This window comes from Rhododendron vialii, chromosome 1a (assembly GCF_030253575.1).
Source record: "Rhododendron vialii isolate Sample 1 chromosome 1a, ASM3025357v1".
NCBI lineage: Eukaryota > Viridiplantae > Streptophyta > Magnoliopsida > Ericales > Ericaceae > Rhododendron > Rhododendron vialii.
Genome location: NC_080557.1, coordinates 34,714,386 through 34,738,407, shown reverse-complemented (window position 1 = coordinate 34,738,407; position 24,022 = coordinate 34,714,386). Strand labels below are relative to the sequence as shown.

The 24,022-nt window shown below is 38.6% G+C and overlaps 2 protein-coding genes and 1 non-coding gene across 3 annotated transcripts; all 3 read left to right on the top strand.

Annotated features, from left to right (window-relative positions):
* The first annotated feature begins 3,162 nt into the window (after nucleotides 1-3,162).
* LOC131307470 (homeobox-leucine zipper protein ATHB-12) lies at nucleotides 3,163-4,771 on the top strand. Its single transcript, XM_058333986.1, has 2 exons — nucleotides 3,163-3,707; nucleotides 4,248-4,771. The coding sequence occupies exons 1-2, from the start codon at nucleotides 3,360-3,362 to the stop codon at nucleotides 4,599-4,601; spliced, it is 702 nt and encodes a 233-aa protein (XP_058189969.1). The 5' UTR covers nucleotides 3,163-3,359; the 3' UTR covers nucleotides 4,602-4,771.
* A 3,239-nt stretch (nucleotides 4,772-8,010) lies between these two features.
* TRNAL-UAG (transfer RNA leucine (anticodon UAG)) lies at nucleotides 8,011-8,090 on the top strand. The gene has a single exon. It is a non-coding gene; the product is annotated as a tRNA-Leu (tRNA).
* A 1,983-nt stretch (nucleotides 8,091-10,073) lies between these two features.
* LOC131307464 (uncharacterized membrane protein At1g16860-like) lies at nucleotides 10,074-21,150 on the top strand. The gene is made up of 4 exons (XM_058333972.1): nucleotides 10,074-10,466; nucleotides 16,993-17,148; nucleotides 20,396-20,607; nucleotides 20,698-21,150. The coding sequence occupies exons 1-4, from the start codon at nucleotides 10,146-10,148 to the stop codon at nucleotides 20,870-20,872; spliced, it is 864 nt and encodes a 287-aa protein (XP_058189955.1). The 5' UTR covers nucleotides 10,074-10,145; the 3' UTR covers nucleotides 20,873-21,150.
* The last annotated feature ends 2,872 nt before the right edge of the window (nucleotides 21,151-24,022 follow it).

Sequence of the window (24,022 nt, the reverse complement as noted above, 5' to 3'; positions counted from 1 at the left end):
AATGCATGTAAGCAGTGGCCATGCCCCTAACAAACTTTTTAATAATCACGAGAGTAATCTTCAAAAAAAAACATTTAAGAATTTTCGTGATACACTTTTTATGTATGTTGAATTAAAGTATCCCAAAAAGTATATGATGTACTCCACTTGTTGTTATCCTATATTATAGTTTCAATTATTGTTATCGTAAAATAATAAATTTGATATATGATTTACGTACAAAAATGCTACTCATACAATAATTCAAACACAACTTCTCACATACATATGAATTCTACACACACTATTATGTGTGGGCCCCACATGTATGTGAGAGGTTGTGTTTGAATTGTTGTATGTGTAGTATTGTTGATTTATTTATGTACTAATACTAGCCAATGCCTACGACACTACGCATCTCAGTCAGAATGAGATAGCAGTTGTGTGATTTAGGTGAAAACCATGGACATTTAGCCGGGAAGTGGAAGGATGCATTACAGCCTTTGGATCAAATGAATCTAAGCCGTTCCAACAACTTATCCCCACATCCTTCTATTTTATAATAGAGAAGATAAAAGTTTTTTTTATTCTTTAGATCACTCTTTTGTTTTTTTGCTTTACAACACCGATGAGTCCTCCAAAATCCGATTGTGAATATAACATGCATCCCGGGCCAAATTTGTGGTTCAAGAGCCTAATGGTTAGTTTAATTGGTTTGTGAGTTTGTTTCTCACAGAATTGACGAGGGTTCGATCATGGGGATGCTCAGGCCGCAGTACAGTTATTTCATATGAATTTCTTTGTTTCGGTGTAGATGTACTACTTTTGATCAAATCGGAAAGGAAAAAAATTAAGATGCAGTTAGTTGATCCGGATATCCTGGCCGTCAACAAAACTGGAAAAAAAAAAAAAATTTGTGGTTCAACGTTATTCACGCAGCCGACACCTAATGATGAGACGGACAAAACAGGGACAATGAAGACAATGACGACCGCGACAGTGACAAAATAACATTACAATACAGCACAAGGCACAAGTATACTAACATGGAATTAAATTTCACTTTGCCCCTTGATGCACTCTTTCCACCCAGGATTAAAAACTTCCTCACCCGACCCTGGAACTCAGTAAACGTTTTTATAACCTTTATAATATGATAATCTCCCACCAAAACCACCAGGCAACGCCGTCAATGAAGAAATTGAGTTTTGCTTGAGTTGGTGTGGTTGAGTTCTAACTGATTGAGTTTTTGCTTTGTGTTGAGTTAACATGGATTGGATCGCACCCCTTCCTCTGAAGATCAATCCATTAACATTTGGTCAAAGGCTTCTTTGTTGCTTGATATCCTTCTCTCACTCTATGCCTTTCATTATGCTTCTTCTACTCATTCTTTTCTTTTAAAGATTTCTCCGTCTATTTTCCAATTTGCCCCAAAAAGAGTGGACTTGACTGGGTTACCTTATCTAAAACGGGTTGGGCGTAGCAAACCTTGGCATTGACTAGGCAGTTACAGTCAATTCATTGACGATTGTTGCTCAGTGGTGGAAGATTGAAAACTTTTACTGCGTTTTGGGACTAAAGTGAACAAATTTTATATAGTTTGGGATGCAAACTGGAAAAAGAAGCATACATGAAAGGGGCAAAGTGACATTTACCCCACACGGAATATAAAACAAGCCACGTAAGCAGCACAGCATACCACAAGATCTGCTTCCATGGAATTCAAACATCAAAGCTCAAGCAGTTCACAAATTTCCACATTTCTAGTCCACTTAATTAAAACGTGATAAAAAAGAACATTGCTAATTTTTAAAAAATTATTAAATATTTGATTAACAAAAAAGAAACGTTTTTTTTTTTTTTATCAGAAAAAAGAAACGTTCAAAAGAGGACTAATTTTTACTCCATCTGTTTCAAAATTTTTGGACTTTTTTAATATTTGCGTCATTCTTTAAACTCTTATATCTTCCAATATAAATTTCAAAAAAAATATAATATGAATCTTGTTTAATAGTTCTTAATTAGATTTATAATAGGAGAACAAAGTTTTCAAAATTATGAAACATATCATAGATTAAAAGATATTGGAGTTTTAAAAAACGACGCGAATATCAAAAAAGACCAAAAATTTTAAGACAGAGAGAGTAATATGTATGCTCTCAATACACCACTCTGTTGTTCAAGTTCTCCATAAACAATCCATCAAACACGTACTACCGATGCTTTTATCATCAAATAGGCAATAAAATTCATACCCAATGATCCGAAGTAATTGTTTGCTCTCATAAGGTATTAAGATTCCATTCAGGAAAATAAATACTTATTTTTAAATTAAAGGTAACTTATTGTGAGAGAATGATAAGTTTTGTAAAGAGAGAAATAAATACTTAAAAAATAAGAAGCTTAACGGAATGGGGCATAAGTAAATAATCCATCTTAATACCCTTCTTTTGTGTGTGTGGCGCGCGTTGGACTTAAAAAGGGTACACAAAACATGAGGCTATAACAACTCTGAAGTTAGAAAAACTTGCAGAATCTATTCAAATCTTCGGCTGTTAGGCAAAAAAATTTCTAATCAAACGGAACCTAAAAGAGAATTTTTATTTACTTAGGTTATGAAAATTTAGAAAAACAAGATACCGCATCGCATCAATCGTGTAAGACTCCGCAACAACTAAATCTAACCTAATAAACAATAACCAAGAAATAACTCAGTTAGGAAAATAAGTAATACTACCACTAACTCCATTCCTATCAATTTTTTTTTTTTTTTCGTTTTGTGTGTTTTGTTCGTTTTTTTGAAATTTTTTAAACTCGCAACATATTTTTTGGATTATTATCCATCTCGACGAGAGGAGTCTAAAAATTATAAAATTATAACGAAAAGCAAAAAAAAAAATTCAATAAAGAAGAAAAAAGTAACAAGCAACTATCTTATTTGTCTAAAGTGTCATCTTATTTGATTTTTTTAACATCGGTCCATATTTTTATATTTTTCCTATTCATCTTTGTTTAGACGAACAATAACTCCAAAAATTACGACGAAAAGCTAAACAAAAAGTTCCGAAAAATAAAAAAATATAGAAAGAAGTTTCAGACTTATAAGTTTAGGACAACGCTCCTAGCTGATTACTCACATATTCAGCAGGAAGGAAATACTTATCCTATAAATTACTTGATACTCACAAAACACTGGAAGGAAAGCATACAGCATCAGACCCCATTCAGATTGGATATAAAAAGGATCTGAGAATCCCCCCTACCAGACCAAAACCAGTACACTCTGAAAATATCCACTCAAGTCACAAAATCCCCAACCTCCAAACTCGTGGGAAATTAACTCAAAAAAAAGGATACCTGAGTTGAGGCCTACATATATAATGATGTCCGAAGAAAATGATTACTCTCAGTCTGCAGCTATGGCCGCAGAGTACTCGGTCAGAAAGAGGAAGAAGACCAAAAACAAGAGGCGGTTCAGCGACGAACAGATCAGGTCGCTGGAGATCATGTTCGAGTCAGAGACGAAGCTCGAACCAAGGAAGAAGCTCCAGGTGGCCAGGGAGCTTGGGCTGCAACCGCGTCAGGTCGCCATATGGTTTCAGAACAAGAGGGCTCGGTGGAAGACGAAGCAGCTCGAGAGTGACTATGGCGTCCTCCAAGCCAATTATAATGCCCTGTCTTCTAACTTTGAAGCCTTGAAGAAAGAGAAGCAGGCCTTACTAATACAGGTACTTTCTCTTCAACTATTACCCATCGATACCCAGTAGCAGCATATCCTGGAAATAAAATGTATGGAGCGAAAAGTACTTCTGTTGTAATTTTTTGCTCGGTAAAGAACTTTTTGGTAGCAGCAGTAGTGGTGGTCTATGCCTCTATTCTATGTTACCCAAAAAACAATTCGCTCCGGTACGAGGAACGGAGAACTTTGTATGTCACATCTCCAAATCATGGTACGTTTAAGTCGTACAATTTTTTGCAATCCATGCAAATTATACGGAGTATTTCCAGAAGAATTATGTGTAATGTTCTATATTTTGTCATGTTAAAGCTCCACTGCATCAGTTGTTTAGTCTGTTATCTTTGATTTTTACCACTCGGAAAAATGCTTTTGAGAATTCCATTTAGAAAGACCTCGGGACTGGCTTCAACATTGTGTACCATGTTTCACAGAATGCATTCTAAAACACAATTCGCTAGGTATTAGCTTTTCTGGTAACACACAGGGTCTCTTCGCTCATAATCTAAACCATCCTTCATATTTTTGACAGTTGCAGAAGCTGAATGATCTGATGCAGAAGTCACGGGAGGAAAGGAAGGGTTTTGGGCAAGACGTGGCAGAGGATAGCATTGGTGACCAATTGGGCAGAGGAGAAAACATTAAGAGCGAATTTGAAGCGAAACCCAGCTTGTTGCTGGAAAGAGCAGAAGAGGGGATGCATGTTTTTTCAGATGATGATAGCAGCATACGGGCAGCAGACTACTTTGGGCTGGATAAAGAACCTGAGCTTGTGAATATGGTAGAACCAGCAGATAGTTCAGAGAATTGGGGAAGTCTTGACTCTGAGGGTGGTCTACTTGATGAATCTGGTAGTAGTTATCAGTGGTGGGACTTCTGGACTTAAATGAATTAGTTAGAGATTCATAGGTATGGAGGAAATGTACAGGAATAATCTTCCTTCAGCTTGTAGGGAGTGAAACAGCTTACCACATTGCCAGTGAATGTAGCTCTAGTAAAGTTCAAGGACGGCAAAAACAGAACACTTCAATCGATCGTCTTGATCCTAATGCAAAAGTTGCCATTGTTGAGCTCAGTATCCACACACACACACACAGAGAGAGAGAGAGAGCACATAAATGATGATTCAGCAGACATTTAGAGACCTTGCTTGCTGTCAAAACTTCCAGTTGTTGTCTTTTCTTTCATGTTGATGCCCAGTGGTTTGACACATGAAAAAAATGCACACACTAGTGCTCACTAAGATAGATCAATGATAGAAAAAGCCATTAAGAAAGAAATGAAAACAACAAGACGGCCAAAGTTAAATTTTAAAAGTTCAAGAAACTTCAGTTTTGAGTTTGCTGCTGAGATACTAAGCTCAGTATTTTGGGACATGGAACACTTCTTTTGCAACATCTCCAATAAGAAATGCATAGTCGCAAAAATTGTGGTGTCTACTCATCCCCGAAAGCTCTTCTGAAAGGGGGCCAAAGATAAAGATGATAACACATCCACCACAAAAATCACAGAAAACCAAAAAACAAAAGATGCTAAAATATGCAACGTTTAATGGTAAAAAGTTCCCAATTCCTAGTGTTTGAGATGCATCAGACTACACAATCAGATGAAATATAAACCTAATGAGTCACAATCAAAAGGTACCCACTACCAATTTTATTTTCCTTACAAAAAGAAGAAAATCATGAATCACCTGCAGATGCATCAATCCCCGATGCTTAGCATAATACCCATGTCTTTAAACTGCTTTGCTGTTTGAATTCAGAAAACCTGGCAAAAGACCACAAGCAAGCTCTTAAAAGTTGAGATTATATTTCTCTCTGAGCATGCATGGTAAAAGCTGCAGCTCCTCAGAGTGTTACTTCATTATAATCTGCAGAGGGATTGAAGCTTGGAGCATTTTTACCGCTGTCCTATCTTGTTACGTGCAATTTCAATTACCCTTGCTTGTTGGCATTGATTATTGGACACAGTTTGAAACGAAAGCTTGATAGTTTAATTTGTGTAGGGAAGAAACATAAAGTAGAAATCTGTGTACCAACTCTGAGAAAAATGGTTACTCTGTGAAGTGTAGCCGCTTAAATTAGTGACACTGATTAAGATGTTCAAACTATGGCTATCTTGTAAGAAATTCTCAAATCTCACATTATTAGCTCGATTGAGTAACTTGAGCAACAATATAAGGTTCATAATCCAAATTGTCTATTACTTATTTGAGAACTCATGCGATATTTTGAAGATTATATCTCTCCTATGTTTCTGAATGCAAACCATACACCAAAAACTGTTTCCTACCAAAAATTTCAGAAATCTATTTTGCAAAACTCCATCTATTTGGAATTATCTAAACGAGTCAACTGAGCAATACAAAACCTGGTTAATCTCTTTCCAAATAAATACGGAGTAACAAGTATATCCACAACCCAATCAACCTTTTCAATTCATCAGAAATAGACTTGTTGTCTTCACCCTTTTCATAAAAACTCAACCACTAGGTCCTTAAGCTGACAACTATTGTTCCATAATTGTTTGAATCAGCAAAAAATCAGTTGGTATGGGGATTAAATATGAAGACAAACTAAGAAGTCTTTGAAATACACATATCCATGTAAAAAGAATAATTTGGAAAGATAGAGAAGAGGTTATTATTCTTACTATTGTCATCTTTTTCTGTCAGCATTTTGGAATCACGGGAAAACTGCATGCGAATACAATGTCCTTCTCTACCCTTGCTAACAACCATAGCCTTAAATAGAAAGATCATTTTTGCTATTCTAGCTTTCGTTCACAATGATATACGATACCTAGTGGATTCTCGAACCAGCTTGCATTTCCTAGTGGTGATCATATCGCAGAGAAATGAATCAGAAACATCTCCTAACTTGTTCTCCAACCGGTCATGGGTGAATTAGAAGGGGTACACAGATTCTCTGGCAAATTTTCACTACTTCTATTACTATAGTCAGCATCCTGAAAAAAGAACTTGAACGAATCCCTGCAAACTTGATCTTCTATGAAGACCAATTTATGCGTATCTATGAGAATGCCAACTTATATAATGCACGGATAAATCCATATTTTACAGATACAACAAATGAACAATCGTAATCAAATCATAAACAACCATTCAATGGTACCTTGCAAGCACCGATTCAAGATTACTTACCTAAGTTTCTTCTCCGAACACATACTACTTCATGAACAAGATTCGGATGCATAAATATATATTACTTACCTAAGTTTCATCTCCTAATTTTTTGGTTCATAGGTGGCTTTCATGCACTTCATAGCATGGTGTTTTAGGTTTGTATAGCACAAAGAATGCAGGTTCTGATCGAAGATCCAAATTAATCATCCCATAGAGGAACCCTAAATTTAACAAAAGGGCAATTTGGTAATTCGCTTCCTGGTAATGCACTTGAAAATGAGAACAACTGAAGAACAGAATGAAGAACCTCAACTCATGCTTTACGCAGTTTTCTTCGGCGTTTAAACCGGAGCAGTCCAGACGACATTGATCATCGATACGAATGGCGAATGTAACAATATGACCCAATTCTGATCAAAATTAAGAGAAAACGCCCCCCGCCGGAAGGGGGGGGGGGGGGGGGCCAAGGGTGCAAAAAAGACCATAAAAAGTAAGCCTCAAAGGCTCCTAATGACATATTCTTCAGTTTTCTGGCCAACGAAACAGAGGGTAAATGAAAACTTAGAAACTGTAATCAACCAAATTACCCGCAGTGGGCGGTGGGATTCGACCCCAGTATTAATGGAGGTGGGCGTAAACTGGCCTGCATATCCGAGCTATTAAAAATAAAAAATTACCCATCGCTATTGCGTTGCTTTTTGGAGATCTGACGCGATCAGGAGTGTTCCCGCCAATGCTAGCGAGAAACCCTAACAGAACTCACAACTATTACAAAGATGTTACTCACACAACAATCTAAACACAATAACTTACACAACCTCTCACATATATGTTGTGTGAGTATCATTATGCAACTATTATGCGGTGAAGGAAGTGTTGGAAGAAAAATGACAGCCATTTCTCAAAACTATATTCTCTCTCCGTTCCAAATTTTTTGTTTGGTCCGTAAAACGAAGTGTTAAAAATAATGTAATTTTTTAAAGAAAAATTTAAACTTTTTTCATAAATTAAAAATAGTTATTAATATCTAATAAGTTGTAGAAAACTTTTGATTTCTTGCAAAATTGTACTGTATTATTTTCAACACGAAGAATTTGGGTCGGAGAGACTAGTATATTTATTATCTTTTTTGACACTATGCACAGAAGACAGTTTGGCCGAGTGGTCTAAGGCGCCAGATTTAGGCTCTGGTCCGAAAGGGCGTGGGTTCAAATCCCACAGCTGTCAACAATTCTTTAGCTATAAAAATCTTTTATTATTTGGAATTTAAACAAATTAAAAAAAAAAAGAAGTTCCAAATAAATTTCGAATCTGGACGTCTTTGATACCGACTAATTAATTTTACTCTCGTTTTCTATGATTTCTTTTTCCTTATAGGATAATTTATGTACACTACGTGCAGGCCTTACAGTAAATGTGAGTATGTTTATGGTAATAAAATGATTGCAGGAAAGAATTTAAACTCATTTATTTCTGCCAAACATAAGAGCATCCACTATGGAGATGATAACTTTTTACATGTTAAAATGTCCATATAGCTAAAGTTAGAGTTGATTTCACTTAGTTAAATAAGTTAGGCAATGAACTCATGTGAAGCATTTTGGGCTAGCTAAAAGATTGATTCATTAGTTAAAATAACCACCTCCAATTAAAATGCCCCATAACCTCTCTTTTTTCTCCTTAAATTCCAAAAACTATACTATATTTGAACACCTCTATCAACATATACATTTTTTTGTTAAATCCCAAAAGCTCTCCATATTTTATCCCAACAGCTCTATCATTTTCCAACCAAATTAATTAATGGACCATATGCCTGAAATTGGTAGAAGTTTGAATAGGTGTGTAAACTGGATGCAGAGGTGGAGGAAACTATTGGTAGAGCACGGTAACACCCTTCCAGAGGAAAGTTATACCATTAATTGTATATCAAAAAATTAAAATAATGTATTAATTTGTCAAAAGGGTCCTCTATTGGATGGCCAAAATTAACCAACACGAATCACTTGCTAGATTTAACATATATATTAACATATCCAATGCATGCTAAAAATGTTCAAATAACTAGCTAAAAATTAAACATGTTGCACTTACTTATTCTTAACCTACCCTTTAACCTATAACGCCACTATCCACTCAAATTTGTGCACAAATTTTGCGAAAATATCAAAGTGTGTGTGGGGCCCACTATGGGTCCCACAAAATCAATCCGAAACGTTCAATAAATGTAAAATCTCTGCGAATAATCAGCTTAATCTAATACGTATAGGTGCTTGATCTAATCATCTATTTTTTCATTTAGATTTTCAAATAATGAAAAATTAGATGATTCGATTGAGCATATATAGATATGAAATTGAGCTGATTTTTTTGAAAGCCATTAAAAAAATATTTTATATTTAAAGAACAATTTAAATCATTTGAATAAGACTCTTATACGCTTCACATAGCGATCTGTGCATAATCACTGTATGGGTAGACTTTCTGTAACCCATCATAGCGGATGCTCTAACACAAACGAAAGAGGCTGACATAGGTCAACTGTGCTATAGTACAAATTTTTCAAAACAGAAAGCCTACATGGATGGAATTTGGACAATTTTGAATCTCACAAAGATGATTGGAGCTGCTTATTTTATTCAAAACATTTTTTTTAAAATTTTTGTGAAAAATCAGCTTATTTGAATATTGTTAAGGGGGTATACAGAATACCCAACTTTGCTTCAAAAAATAGACTGTTTTCTGAAGCAAAGTTGGCTGTTCCGTAATCCCCTTATTGATATCCAAATGAGCTGATTTTTTACGGACATCTTAAACAAGATGTTTTGATCAAAATGAATGGCTCCGATTATTTTATTTTTACCCAAAACAAGTCCAAATTCAATCTGTACAGGCTGTATGTGTTAAAAAATTTGTATCAGTGTACTTACTGGACACCGGTACACCACCCGCACAAATTTTCCCACGAAAAAGTAAAGTGACACTATCTAAGAACACACTCACTCTGTGCGTGAGAGAGAGGGATTGGGAGATGCTGCCAAGCAGAGGTGCTTGGCAGCGGTGCCGAGCGCATCTCGGCCGTCCAAAAGTGTTTTGGATGGCCCGGATGTAAAGGTACCGACGGATTTAAAAAAAAAGAAAAAGAAAAGGAAAAAGATGTTTCGATTCGGGCCGTTGATTCTGAGATGAACGGCCGGATTGGCCGCTCGGCACCCGCTCGGCAGGGGTGCCGCTCGGCAGGGTCCCCGGATCCGAGAGAGAGAGAGAGAGAGAGAGAGAGAGATGAACGACCTGACAAGTGCAGCGAAATTGAAGGATCAGGATGGCCATTGTTGGAAGTGCAAACCAATCCCGAGAGCAGCAATCTGGGTCCTGTTATCTGTCTTCCTAGTAGGCTTCGTAGTGTCCATATTCATCCTCGTGGCGGTCCACAACGCCGCCTTCTTCCTCTCTCTCCTCTCCCTTTCCGCCCTTGTTGCTGCTTTTCTTATCTGGAACGCTCTCAGCTGGAGACGAAACGGCGCCCTTCTCCTCTACCTCCATTCCTTCCCCGACTCCGACCTACGTCTCGCTCGTGACGGCCAGCTTGTCAAGATCACTGGGGTATTCATTCTTCTCTCTCTCTCTCTCTCTCTCTCTCTCTCTCTCTCTCCTATAGTCAATTTCATGTCTAGGGTTCGTTGTGTTGGACATTTCTGTCTTTCTTTTATAAGAAAAAAAAAATTGGGTTCGTTTTTAATTCATCGGACTAATGGCGAGGGCTTTATAATTCAGTAGCATCATTAATACCACTATATTTGTATTGATTACAAGCACTAGAAGAATACAAAAAGATCTGAATTACATCAAAAGTAGAAGAATACGAAAAGATCTGAATTACATCAAAAGGGACATAAGCTCACAATCATGCCCATAATTATACTAAGCCTAACGAAAGCCCGTTAAGGGAACAAATAACTAGACAATTAACCCCTTTAGGAGAAGAATTGGGTGGCCCCGACCTCCCCACCCCTATGAAAGTGTACAAGGGTGTCCAACTTAGTTAAGCTCGAGTTGGTTTAGGAGTATTTGCAGTGTTCTAAAAAAAGGAATTAATCGGGGATTAATCGTTGGTGAGGCCTATACGACTAAATCCGACTAATTGTTATGCGTCGATTAATCACCGATTACTAATTGCTAGGCGCCGATTACTAGGCCTCGAAGCTCGAAGATGGCCGACTGCCCGACTAGCGCCTAACGACTTTTAGAACATTAAGTATTTGTATTGAGATGTATATCACATATTTTACTGGGTTGCTTATCGAACAATTTGTGCCCCTCCCTCGATTTTGTAAAACCAATTCCATGTATAATCCCATCAAGTAAGTGAGCCTGCAGAATTTCATTTGTTGATTGCCGATTTGATGATCTTATGCACTTCTCTCTCCCACATATCTGCACACACGAGTGATCTTAAGGGCATATACTCCATTTGATTGAATTCTTAGGTAATTAGTTTGCAAGCAGGTTTGGGGGGGGGGGGGGGGGGGGGGCTGCGGCGATGGGATTGGTGGCATGGTAACTGGTAACTAGGGGGTTAACTTGAAGTCATAGAGGTGCCTCGGGGGGGTGCGATGGGGTTGGTGGCATGGTAACTGGTAAGTAAGGGGTTAACTTGAAGTCATAGAGGTGCCAATGAGGTTTACTTGGGTTTATCTGGGAGTGTTGAACAGCTATTGGCTCTTACCTGGTTAATTGACTAGTTGGTGTTCTATAGTTTTTAGTCAGTTTGTTTTGGTGTGCTTCAATTAAGTCCGAATTCAAAGTGGACTAACACCTGAAGTTGTGTGATTTTTTTCCTTTTTGAGTACTGGTACTGAAGTCTGGAGTCATTGGTTTTGATGTCATGAGCTAATGTGAGATATAGGGTCGGGTAAACCATCCAACACATGAAGATCTTTGTGCTCATTGTCTCCATCCAATTCGTGGGTTCTATATACTACAACATGATGGTGAATCCAAGATATTTAGATATCTGTGCTCAACGTCGTCATCCCATTTGAGTGTTCTATATACCACAACACAATGGTGAAGCACGTCTAACTGTATTACATAGGTCCATTTCTTTTTCCGATAAGGCTGCATAGGGCAATTATCCTCAAACAGATTGACTTTTCTTGTTTACTTCTTTTTGACTATGAGGGAATATATACGAGAATAGTGAAACTTTTCAAATATGACTATTGTAGTTTACAAGAAAGAGAACCAGATAAATACAAGGAAAAAGCCCTAAAACTATAATGACCAAACTACCCTTAACCTAAAATAATATTACAAAAGGAACCCAAACAACATTATATTCACAACCCCCCCCCCCCCCCCCAAACTCATGATGCGAGCCCGGAGAGCATCAAGAGTTTGCCAAGGAGGAAGCGAAACCGAGCGGTGGTGTGCGTCTTGGTGAAGAAATCGGCTAATTGAAGAGAGGAGGAGACAAACGGTAGAGCAATTGCGCCAGATTGGAGATGATGGCGAACAAAGTGACAATCAATTTCAATATGCTTCGTGCACTCATGAAAAACGGAATTATGAGCAATCTGAATGGCACTTTTATTGTCACAAAATAGAGGTGTAGGAGAGGAGATAGTGACACCCATATCCAATAAAAGCTAGTGGAGCCAAACAATTTCAAAGGTGGCATGGGCCATGGCACGATACTCAGCTTCCGCAGTGGAACGAGCAATAACGGATTGCTTCTTGCTTTTCCAGGAAATGAGGGAATCACCCAAGAAAACACAGAAGCCAGAGGTGGACTTTCGATCAGAGATATCACCTGCCCAATCAGCATCGGCATAGGCCCAGAGAGTCAAATTGGAAGAAGAGGAAGAGAGAAATAAACACTGAAACATGGTACCACGAACATAACGAAGGATACGAAGCAAGGCAGCCCAATGAGTAGACCGAGGGGCACAAACAAACTGTCTAACAATATGCACAGCATAGGCAATATCCGGCCGAGTGACGGTGAGATAAACAAGACAACCAACAAGCTCACGATACTCGGTAGGATCAGCAAGAGGAACCCCATTAGAATCAGCAAACTTGGCATGTAACTCAATGGGAGTATCAACGTTTTTGTCATCAATAAGTTGAGCACGACGAAGAATGTCACTCACATACTAAGTCTGAGTCGAGATAACCTTTTGGAGAGGAGGCAACCTCAATGCCAAGAAAATACCGAAGAAGTCCCAAGTCCTTCATCTCAAATTCGTGAAACAAGTGATGTTTCACTTCATCAATAGCAGCAGAGTCAAACCCAGTGATGATCATGTTGTCAACATAAAGCAATATGAGAACCAAACCACGAGAAGTGCGACGAACAAAAAGAGCAGATTCATGAGTGTTAGGCTGAAAACCAATCTGTAAAACCACATCATGAAAACGTGCATACCAAGCATGAGGGAACTGTTTGAGCCCATACCTCTCACGACGGAGGCGACAAACAAGGCCGGTGGCATGAGGGAGACCCGGAGGAGGACACATATAAACTTCCTTAGATAGATGACCATTGAGGAAGGCATTTTTAACATCCAGCTGAAAGAGAGGCCATTGGTGCATAGCAGCCACAAAAATCAATGCCATATTCCTGAGAGAACCCCTTGGCAACTAAGCGGGCTTTGTACCGCTCCAAAGAACCATTAGAATAAGTCTTTACTTTGTAAACCCATTTGCATCCAATGAGATTCTTACTAGCCGGAAGAGGAACCAAGTCCCAAGTCTGAGTATTAGCAAGAGCAGTGAGTTCGTCATTCATGGCAGTCACCCAGTTAGGATCATTACAAGCTTCTTTGTAAGAACGAGGTTCAAAATGTGTATGTATGAGAGATAAGAAATTGCGATAAGAAGAGGAAAAACAAGTATTTGTAAAGCCAAGAAGTTTTACCGATGGACAACGATCACGAGAGGGATACCGGCGTTCTGGTGGATCAGAGTCTTCCGAAGTAGAGGGAGGACGAGGAGTCGTACGACCGCGACGGACATAATGGTTGGGAAGAGGAGGAATGCGGTTGGAACTAGAAAAAGTAGGAGGGGCAACAGGAATATCAGACACTTTGAGAGTATGAACATACTCATCTGTAGGAACATCCATGGGGAATGGATCAATATGCACAAGATCCTCTTTGATGACACTAACGGGATTGGATGGCAGAGAGAAGGGGAGACGTTCGAGAAAAGTAACATGCCGAGACACGTACAACTTTTGTTGGATACCATACCCCAAGAAGACACATAAGACACTACGAGCACTAAGCTTAGTGCAGTCCTTTTTAGGGAGAAGGACAAAGCAAGTGGAGCCAAACACACGAAGAAGAGAATAGTTAGGAACTTGACCAAAGAGTCGTTCATATGGGGAAAAACCAGAGAGAAGCGAAGTAGGCATCTAATTGAGAAGATAAGCTGCAATGAGTACAGCCTCGCCCCAAAAGGCAGCAGGCACAGAAGAGGAAAGAAGAAGAGATCGTGCAGTATTTAAAAGGTGACGATGCTTGCGTTCAGCACGCCTGTTTTGAGCGGGAGTGTCGGTACAAGAAGATTGATGAATGGTGCCAAGAGAACCTAAGAATTGTGTGAATTCACCAAGAGAGTATTCTCCACCTAAGTCAGAGCGAAGAACTTTGATTTCTGTTGAAAACTGAGTATGAACCATGGAATGATAATTGCGATATACCTGGTAAAAATTTGACTTGCATGTCAACAAATGTATATACCCATGTAAATCTACTATAATCATCAACAAAGGAAACATAATATCGAGAATCACCTTTAGTAGCAATTGGGGAAGGACCCCACAAATCTGTATGAACAAGCTGAAACGGAGAAGTAGAAACAGAAGTACTTCTATTAAAAGGTAAAACAGACATCTTGGCAAACTTACAACCACTGCATTCAGAGATATCACTTGCAGAAATGTTTCCCAAACAGCCAGACTTAAGTAAAAGTTTCAAACGTTCACTAGATATATGCCCTAAGCGATAGTGCCAAAGATAAAAGGGGGAAGAATCTTGATTTAAACAAAAGGATGACATAACAGTGGTAGTAGACTCAATAGGAATATGCAAAGTCTCCGAAACATATAGATTGCCAACTCTACGCCCGGTCCCAATTTGCTTCTTCGACATCTGATCCTGCACAACACAGCCGGAAGAAGAGAACAAGACGTCAAAGCCGGAATCAGACAATTGACTAATAGAAATAAGACTAAGAGATAAATGAGGAACATAGAACACATTTGGTATAGATAGGGAGGAAGATGGAGACGGGACAATAGAACCTATAGAGACGACATGCATAGGAGAGCCATTTGCAGTGGAAATACTAATGGGAGAAGCAAGAGAGATACAATGGCTTAATAATGACAAAGTGGGAGTCATATGGTGGGAGCAACCGGAAAAAAAAATCCATGTGGTAGGTAGGATACCTGTGGTATAGGAACCATGCAAACCTGACGGAGTAGCGGTCATAGCAGAAGCTTGAGAATGGCCTCCTTGGGTGGACGCCAAAAACGCACGGTACTCTTGATACTGCTCAAAAGAGGGATATTGTGGAATACTATCAGTTGCAGGAGCTACGAAAGCAGCCGGAGGACCAACATACTGCTGTGTGGGCCTGGAGGAGGTGGGCTTTGAACGAGGAGTGCTACCTGTCATCTGTAACAATTTTGGACATGCATGTTTCCAGTGCCCTTTTTGGTGACGAAAGCTACACTCATCCAAAGCAACACGGGGTTTAGGCTTGCCTGTAACCTGAATCAAGTGAGAAGACGGTGTAGGCAAGAGAGGTGCCATGTACGAAGTAGGCTGAACCGATGGCGCAACAAATACAAACTGAGAGGGAGCTGCAGCAGACCCAACCTTGAACCTAGTTTCCTCAGCTATGAACTCATGAACGGCACCATCTGTATTTGATCACAGAGGGCCATGAGAAACTGTACAAGATGCTGTTTCTCACGGTATGCTACATAGAAATCAAGAGACTGCAATTCTACGGGTTCCATTAGCATCAATTGATCCCAATATTGAGTCATTCATTGTAGAATTCCTGAATGGATTTATCTCCCTACGCAGAAACTGTAAACCAGGGCTCGAAAGCGATAGAAATCTCTCAACCAATGCTTAAGACTATAGACCAAGGTACGAAAGTGATCTAGCTTCCTCAATCAGTGCCGGAAGAAAAACATAAATCTGGGTTCGAAATACCTGAACATTCAAGAGAGAGGGATTTCGTATGTAAAGCAAGAGCCCCAGCAAAACCGAGTGCAAATAGGAGTCGCCGAATGTTAGAAATGATCTTCGGTGGTCGTCTGGTTGTGTAGGAGGTCGCCGGTGAAGTATGGTATCGACTGAAGAAGAGAGTGTGCAGCCTAGAGAGGAGAGAAGAGAGAGGAGAAGATGGGATTGGAGTTCTATTGGTGGGAAGATACAATTAGCCCAGTTTGGGCTCTGATACCATGAAACATTTCAAATATGACTACTGTAGTCTACAAGAAAGAGAACCAAATAAATACAAGGAAAAAGCCCTAAAACTATAATGACTAAACTACCCTTAACCTAAAATAATATTACAAAAGGAACCCAAACAATATTATATTCACAAATAGTTGTCCTTTTCTTTTCAGAGATATGTTAATGCATGAAAGGATTCTTATACCTTCAACCTCATTTTCCAATTTTTGAGAAGAAAAACGGTGTGGATTCTTGTTTTGGACATGTCATAATTTGGACTGGCAGTCATATCTTGCCTTGTTTTTGGTACTGTTATGAAAGCAGAAATTTAAAAGCATTATCCCAGTCCATATGAAGACTAATGCGCCCACGTAATTTCTGCATTGATTTTAAGTGACAGAAATATCCGTTCTGCAAACAAAAAGGGGGGGGGGGGGGGGGGGGGGGGGGGGGGGGGTGGGGAATAGCTTAATATGCCTCTACAAGCTGATTAGGCAGTTACTTTTATTTCTTGGGATGATGAAATGATGGACTATTTTTATCCACATATGTTATCCATTCCGTAGCCTAAAATCATAGGAGATGGTAATATTTTGCCTTCATAGTTAACTATAAGCTAATTGCATATTCTTTTTTGACGCTTTCAGGTTGTCACATGTGGCAGTGTCTCCCTTGAATCCTCATATGAAAAGGCTTCCAGATGTATTTATACTTCTACAATCTTGTATGAATCGGGAGGATGGGGTTTAAAGCCTATAGATGCTAACACGACATGCTTCCACTGGAGATTAGCATACTCTGAGGTATGTGAATTCCTCTGCTGCACATATTGACTCAAAGTCAATCTGTGTGCGACTTGAAGCATGTTGGGTTTACTTGAGAATTGAGATGACTGATGTCAGTTTTTTTCTCTGCACTTTCAGTTTCAGTTTCAGTGCCTGACTTTTGATTTTTTAATAGTATTTTTTTCCCTTTTGTGCTGTTCCTTTTCTTGCACTTTCTGACCTTGCCTCATGATGGATGAAAAGTGTGGGGAACAGTCTTCTTCATAATTGGAAGCTAAAATTGATAAATGGGAACAGATACGTTGGTTTTCTAGAATGGTAACTGTTGGTTATTTCGCTGGGCAGTTGATACCAATATGTGTTTCTTAGGGTTGGTATCAGGCAACAAAAGCATAGGATCAAGAATATACTCCCTCCGCCCCAAAATAAATGTCCGGTCCACTAAGCAAGAACTTTAAATAGTACAAATTTTCCAAGAAAAATTCAAACTTTTTTCAACAATATACTAGATATCCATGAGCTCTTTTAATGTATGAAAAAAGTTGGAATTTTTTCTTGTAGAAAGCGTATTATTTTTAAGTCATTGTTTTGCAGACTTGACATTTGTTTTGGGACGGAGGTAGGAGTAATAGGTTTTGCGATTGACCAGGGGCAGTTTTCTTCTAGTTAGGGTGTTTAGTGGATGATAGAGAACAGAGTTGAGTTGTGCTTCCTTGTATTCATTCAAAGCAAAGGTCAAGAAACAAACTAGTACGCTCATATAGTAATCCAAATCTTGGACAAATCAGTCTAGCCATATGAAAGTGATACCCAACCGATGAGTCAGGTGAGTCATATAGAGAAGAAGCAAAAGAAAGAAGTTTAGACATCACACCTTTATTCCATAGCCATCACACTTACGTTATAACGTAGACAAGCTGGAGCACGGGCTTAGCACTCGACTGACTATAGAACAGAACTTAGAGCAGTTCACATGTCTTGCACTCCTCACTGACAGAGACCTAAGTCCTATTTTAGGGAGTACCAAACAAAAAATTTGTTTGCTTGTACTGAATTGGTACCTTAGGCCTAGAGAGAGGGAGACAATTCCACTCAAAGAGGACATAAGAGAAGGATCTAGAAGGAATCTGAGGCGGCAAAAGAATGTTGAGAGAGAGAGGTGCTCCGTCAACATTCTTTTGCCCTAATGCGTGGCAAAGGCTTTGCGGCCTGGTTGGAAATTATGGAAAGGAAGAGAAAAGAAGGGGAAAATGAAGAAAAAAAAAAAAAGGCTTCCGTTGTTTGGTTTGTGGAAAAAGAGATGAAAGTCACAAAACAAGGCATTATGCACAGTACATTTTCCTCTTTCCTCACACTTTCCCTCATAATTATTTCTGTTTCCCTTCTCTTCCTTTCCCTAAAAACCAAACAAAATCAGTTGGTTACTCCTCATACTAGATATGTAGTAGAGATCAGATGAAGCGGGTCAGATTTGGAAGCTCCAAAATGTTACCGTCATCTAATGCAAGATACAAATACACTAATAATTTGTTGAATGGATTTGGAAGTTGATTACTAAATGATATTTGCGAGACTATAGATGATAACTTAGATGTGGTCATTGGAGTTAGGCTGTTGAGAATAAATTTGCGAGACTATTGATGATAACTTAAATGTGGTCATTGGAGTTAGGCTGTTGAGAATAAATTGAGAGGTACGTACGTACCCATGAAGCTCTGATGCTCCCCGTTGTCCGACCTTGCCTATTCTCTAATAGGGTCTCCAATGGCATAACCAACACTAAAAGACTTCTAAAGTTAGCAATGTTGGTCCAAAATATGGCTCACAATGGTATAATCAAACTTAGTTAGCAATCCCTTAACCAATAACCAAATTTTGGCCTTTCAATAAGTAAAATTTGCAACCTTTTCTCTTTGGATAACCAAATGTAATGGAGACCACACTCTCTTTCCTTTCTCTCTCCTCCCATCACTATCAATGGCCCCACCCACTTGCATTTATTCCCATCTCTCTCTACTAAAAATGGGTTTTTGATTATGGACCAAAAATGACTATTTTGGGACCTCACATTGTTAATCTTAGCAACTTCTTAAATGGATAACCAAAAGATGAGGTGACAAGTTTTGATTATCCAATTTTGGTTATTCTACCATTGGAGATACCCTAAGGTTTAAGTTCAGCACAATATCAACTAGTTATTGTCTTTTAGTTTTAGCATTTGTAATTTGTGAACACTGGCCATTGCAAATATTATTGCCTCACAATTATGTTTCAGGGTCATTAAGTTTCAACAAACATCCATGTTTGCAGTTTCTGTTGACCTTTAGTTAATTTACTGGGATGTCTATGGGATGATGTGTGAACTCCTGAACTGAAATAGTTACCCGAGTACGGATAGTAAGAGAAACTGAAGGGGGTGAAGTCAGATGACATAACCTGCAGAGGGAGGGACTTGCATGTGTCCTGCCAATTTATTGGCAAGTATTGCCGCCATTCAAGGCGAGAGAAATAATTTTGGATGTTATTCTTGGTGGGTGAAGCCTATTTCCTCTTAATTTGTGCACTGAGAGACACATTAAGTCAAATCACTCCGGGAAGAAGGAAGGGAATGAAACCTTGCTGATCCACGCTTGATTTAGCTGCGTCACAACTAATGGTCCTTGACAGTATTATACGAGTTTTGTGTGAGAAGGAAAACCTCTTAATGGTTTTAAGTGGATGTGGTTGGCAACAGATCCTGTAGTTATGGAGGATTCAAAATTGAATGAAAAGTGACATAGTTTTCGATGGTTGGCAAAATGGGGTGAACTTTAAGTTTTCATATTTGTGCTTGAATCAGACTCTACCAACGGTCATAAAACTGGTTTAATGTACAATTTTGATAAATAAGAAATGTGCACAGCTTCAAAAAGAAGTGAATACCAAGATTAGGTTCTTACAAAATGGCACTCTATGTTGGTGACATATATGACCCTCCTACTATGTTTTGGGTCCGAAGTCTGAACCACCCTGCTATCTGGGTAGTTTTCTTTTGCATGTAAGAAAGAATGTGTTAGCACTAAGCAAACATTTGGGAATTCCACATGCATCTATCCGATGGAAAGCTCTTTCTTCTTTATGGAGTGTAATTTGCATACAGCAGTATACCTCATATTTAGAAAGTCGCTACTGTTCTTTGATTTTAACTGTTTGGTGTTGAGCGATTCTAGTAATGACAATCTCTAAGGAAGTTAAATACTGATGTGATAGGGCTTTCACATGGCAGCGGTTCTCCACTGACTTTTACATAACCGATAGTAAATCTGGTATCAGAGCTCTGGTGAAAGCTGGATCTGATTGCAAAGTGGTTCCCCTCATCATTGAGAGCAGGCTCGTCAACACTACGCGAAAATGCATCACTCTCTCAACTCACCTGAGGAAATGGTTGATAGACAGAGACCTCTCAGCTGAAGCCCGTTTATTGCGTCTAGAAGAAGGGTAACAATAGCACATAGCATATCTTATTTTACGACATGGTCTGTTATGGTTATGGGAAGGCACTTAACTACAGTTTTTGAGTTTTGTCAGGTATGTAAAGGAAGGCAACTCTGTGAGTGTGATCGGAATGTTGAATAGAAGTGATGACACTGCGACGATTGTCCAGCCGGCAGAACTCATCTCCACCGGATGTTTATGGAGAAATATGCTGCTTCCAGTTGATGTTGATGGACTTATCTTAGGGGCCCAAGGGCGACTGCTCTGATCACCACCCTGAATTCGTTGCCCTGGCTTCAACATTGACGCCTGACCTACGACCAACCAGAATTTAGATTTCTCTACTCCTAGCAATTTAACCCCTAATCCATTGTTACTTCACACGTTTAAAATATTGTTTTCCTTTGCTAGCACCTGTATATATTCATCTTGTTTTTTGGGAATGGTTTCTTTGGCTTCTTTGTCACCAGGGTTCCAGGAATTGCAGCTATGGATGTTGATTATGTATCCATGTCACCAATGCAGTTTTATTCTTCTCCTTGAGCATGTGCTGCCAAGTGTTTGTTTTCTTATGCAAAATTTAGTAAATTTTTTTCTTATTCGTTTGATTTGTTGGTTAGTTCGAGGTTGCTGCTGCTGCTGATGAATTGCAAGAGAACAATTGTTCGTGTAAATAACCGATACTGCAAAGTAAGTTTGTTTGAGACTTCTAAAACAACTCAAGGAGTTGTTTTTGTTTTTGTTTTCTCCTTTCGAACTCTACCTACACTTAAGACCCGTATGCTCTATCTAGTTTATGTCCACCTCGACTCTAAACTGTGAATTAAGAGATTGGAAAAAAATCTTATTCAAGCATGGTATTTAAGTGAATTTATGCGCAAATTACTAAATGCTTTCAGCCTTAACTGCAGTGTAGTTAGACACTGAATTTTATTTTCAAGTGACCCATTTCGCAACAATAACGACCAACAGCAGCAAGCACACTTGAAATGTCAGCTGGATATTCATCGTTATTTCTGCTGTAGTTTTGCCTAAGGATATCACAAGATTATGCCTCATGACTAAACCTCAAAAATCAAATAAGCGAATCATGATAATTTTTCAGAATAGTTAAATCTTAACAAACAAAAACAAGCAGGTGGTCCATTACAGCCACCGCAAACTGAGAGCAAGTTTCAAAACTTCGAATTCCAACCAAGCAGAACCCAGGCCGCTGTAGAAAAACCAAACTGAAGTAGCTGTGATAAATCACATCTACTTGATCTTCTACTTCGTCCTCAACTACAATTTCAAAATTAAAGAACATAATTGAATCAGAAACAGAGCAACCTCAAGAAAAAAAGAACATAAGTGAACATTGCGTGACATTGGTACAGAAAGTCTAGCAGGCGTGCATAACACCTGAAATACCTGATACATCGCGCAACCATTTTTGTTTTGGTAACTGAAACACATCAAGTAATTATGAAAATTGAAAACCTTGTTTTGATCGGATGAAAACTTCACTTATGACGCGCATAGGAAACTTGTGTTCAAATAACATATCGCCTATAAAGATTGACATATGACCACAGACGCTGGTTGACAACCAAACGTGGAGGAGCTCCCCGCACAATAGTTGTTGGGTTTATGAAGCCTGAGTCGATTTAATTTACCCAAAGTAGCTTTTGGTAGTCTTTTCATTCGATACATAGTGAATGACGTACTCATTATCAAGTTTCCCCAATAAATATTTTGCCGTTTCAAAAACTGGTGTGAGACGTGTATGTACTCAACTAAACTATTGGGAATCACATAAAAAAATTTGTTTTGCTTTCTTTCTTCTTGCTTAAGTGTTCTTCACACATTATATGTGTTTTTGGTTTGATCGATTCCTCAACATAGCTCCTACAAAAGGCATAAAGACTAGATAATACTTGCCCAAATAAACTACATAAGCAACCGAAGGTAAAAAAAGATTACTCAGATAAATGGTAGAGATTGCACAAGCAACACTTGACTACAACAATCTTGTGTAAGAACTTCAAGTGGCCTATAATGTAATATAATTTCATGATGGTCCATAATTACATCATATTGATGAATGGTGGCTAATAATGCAAGCATGGCACAGGTCTTCCCTTATCATCCTCCCTCTTATCTAAAGCTAACCCATTAATGATTGGCAAATGAGTATGAAAGAATATGAAGGTTAGGTCATCTCTCCACCTAGAATGAAATTTTCAGTGCTTCCTATCTATACAGCTGAGACTGAAATCTAATGTTTTTTTGAGGTTAACAGTGAGAAATCTAATTCCTAGTGCTCTTAAAGTATGAGGTCATCTGGAGATACAAGGAGAGCAGAGAGTTCTAGAGAGAGAACCCACCGGTGGGTTCCCGGCCTTTCCCTTCCCCTCCCCCACCCCACCCCTTTCTCTGCTTCCCCGCTTCGTTTATCTTCCTCTTTTCCGATCTATCCCTCTCAGTCTCCTACCGTCCGGCTCTCTTTCATCTCCTTCCATGGTTGTGATATGGTTGAGACTCTCTTCTTTCCTTATGGAGGAAAGTTCTCCCACTCTCTCCATCATTTTTGGGCCTCGGAGACCCAAATCTGGAGTTCTAGGTATGGGTATTGGCTCTTGCATGGAGACCCTGGTCTGTTTAGTTCGAGCGGTGACTTCGAGAGCTCTCCAACGGCGATGATGAAGGCGTCTAAAGGCAGGTCCGTTGGCGATCCTACGGCGGAAGAGCGATCGAGTGGCGATTCTCCATCCAACTATCTCTATGGGCAGAGTAATGGGTCCAACATCGGAGCTGAACGGCTTTTCTTATTTCGTTTGTTGTATTTTATTTTCTTATTTCTATTGTTTTTTGTTTGATTGCTTTAGTTGTATTTTATTTTCGTATTAATATAATTGGAATGATATTATTTGTCAAAAAAAAAGTATGAGGGCATCTTGCTTGAATCAATCAGATGAAGCTCCACTCCAATGGATCAACGTATGCAAATAAATAAATTTGATAACGCTATTCCACATTACGTTTGATTCTGTAAAGATCACGATCGATGTTCTAGATTCTGATTTTATAGTGTTTATATATATATATATATATATATATATATATATATATATATATATCTTGTTCCTTCTATATTATGTTAACGCAAATTTTCAAATTATGATAATACCAGAAGAGATCACTCTCATAGTATATAATAGGTCCATACAAGGAGCTAGGACCAAACTAGGCTAGCACATATATATATATATATATATATATATATATATATATATATATATATATATATATATATATATATATTCTAATTAGTATTACACTTGAAATTCCAGAAGTTTAATTTGCTTTGTTACATCACCGGCCTGGCCTATAGCAGCATCTTTACCCACAAATGACAAATCATGAGACGAATCGATCA

Coding starts and splice junctions, on each gene's coding strand:
- LOC131307470 (XM_058333986.1), top strand. CDS start 3,360: ATGATGTCCGAAGAAAATGATTACTCTCAGTCTGCAGCTATGGCCGCA. Junction 3,708..4,247: donor AGCAGGCCTTACTAATACAG/GTACTTTCTCTT, acceptor TATTTTTGACAG/TTGCAGAAGCTGAATGATCT.
- LOC131307464 (XM_058333972.1), top strand. CDS start 10,146: ATGAACGACCTGACAAGTGCAGCGAAATTGAAGGATCAGGATGGCCAT. Junction 17,149..20,395: donor GGAGATTAGCATACTCTGAG/GTATGTGAATTC, acceptor TTCACATGGCAG/CGGTTCTCCACTGACTTTTA. Junction 20,608..20,697: donor TTATTGCGTCTAGAAGAAGG/GTAACAATAGCA, acceptor GAGTTTTGTCAG/GTATGTAAAGGAAGGCAACT.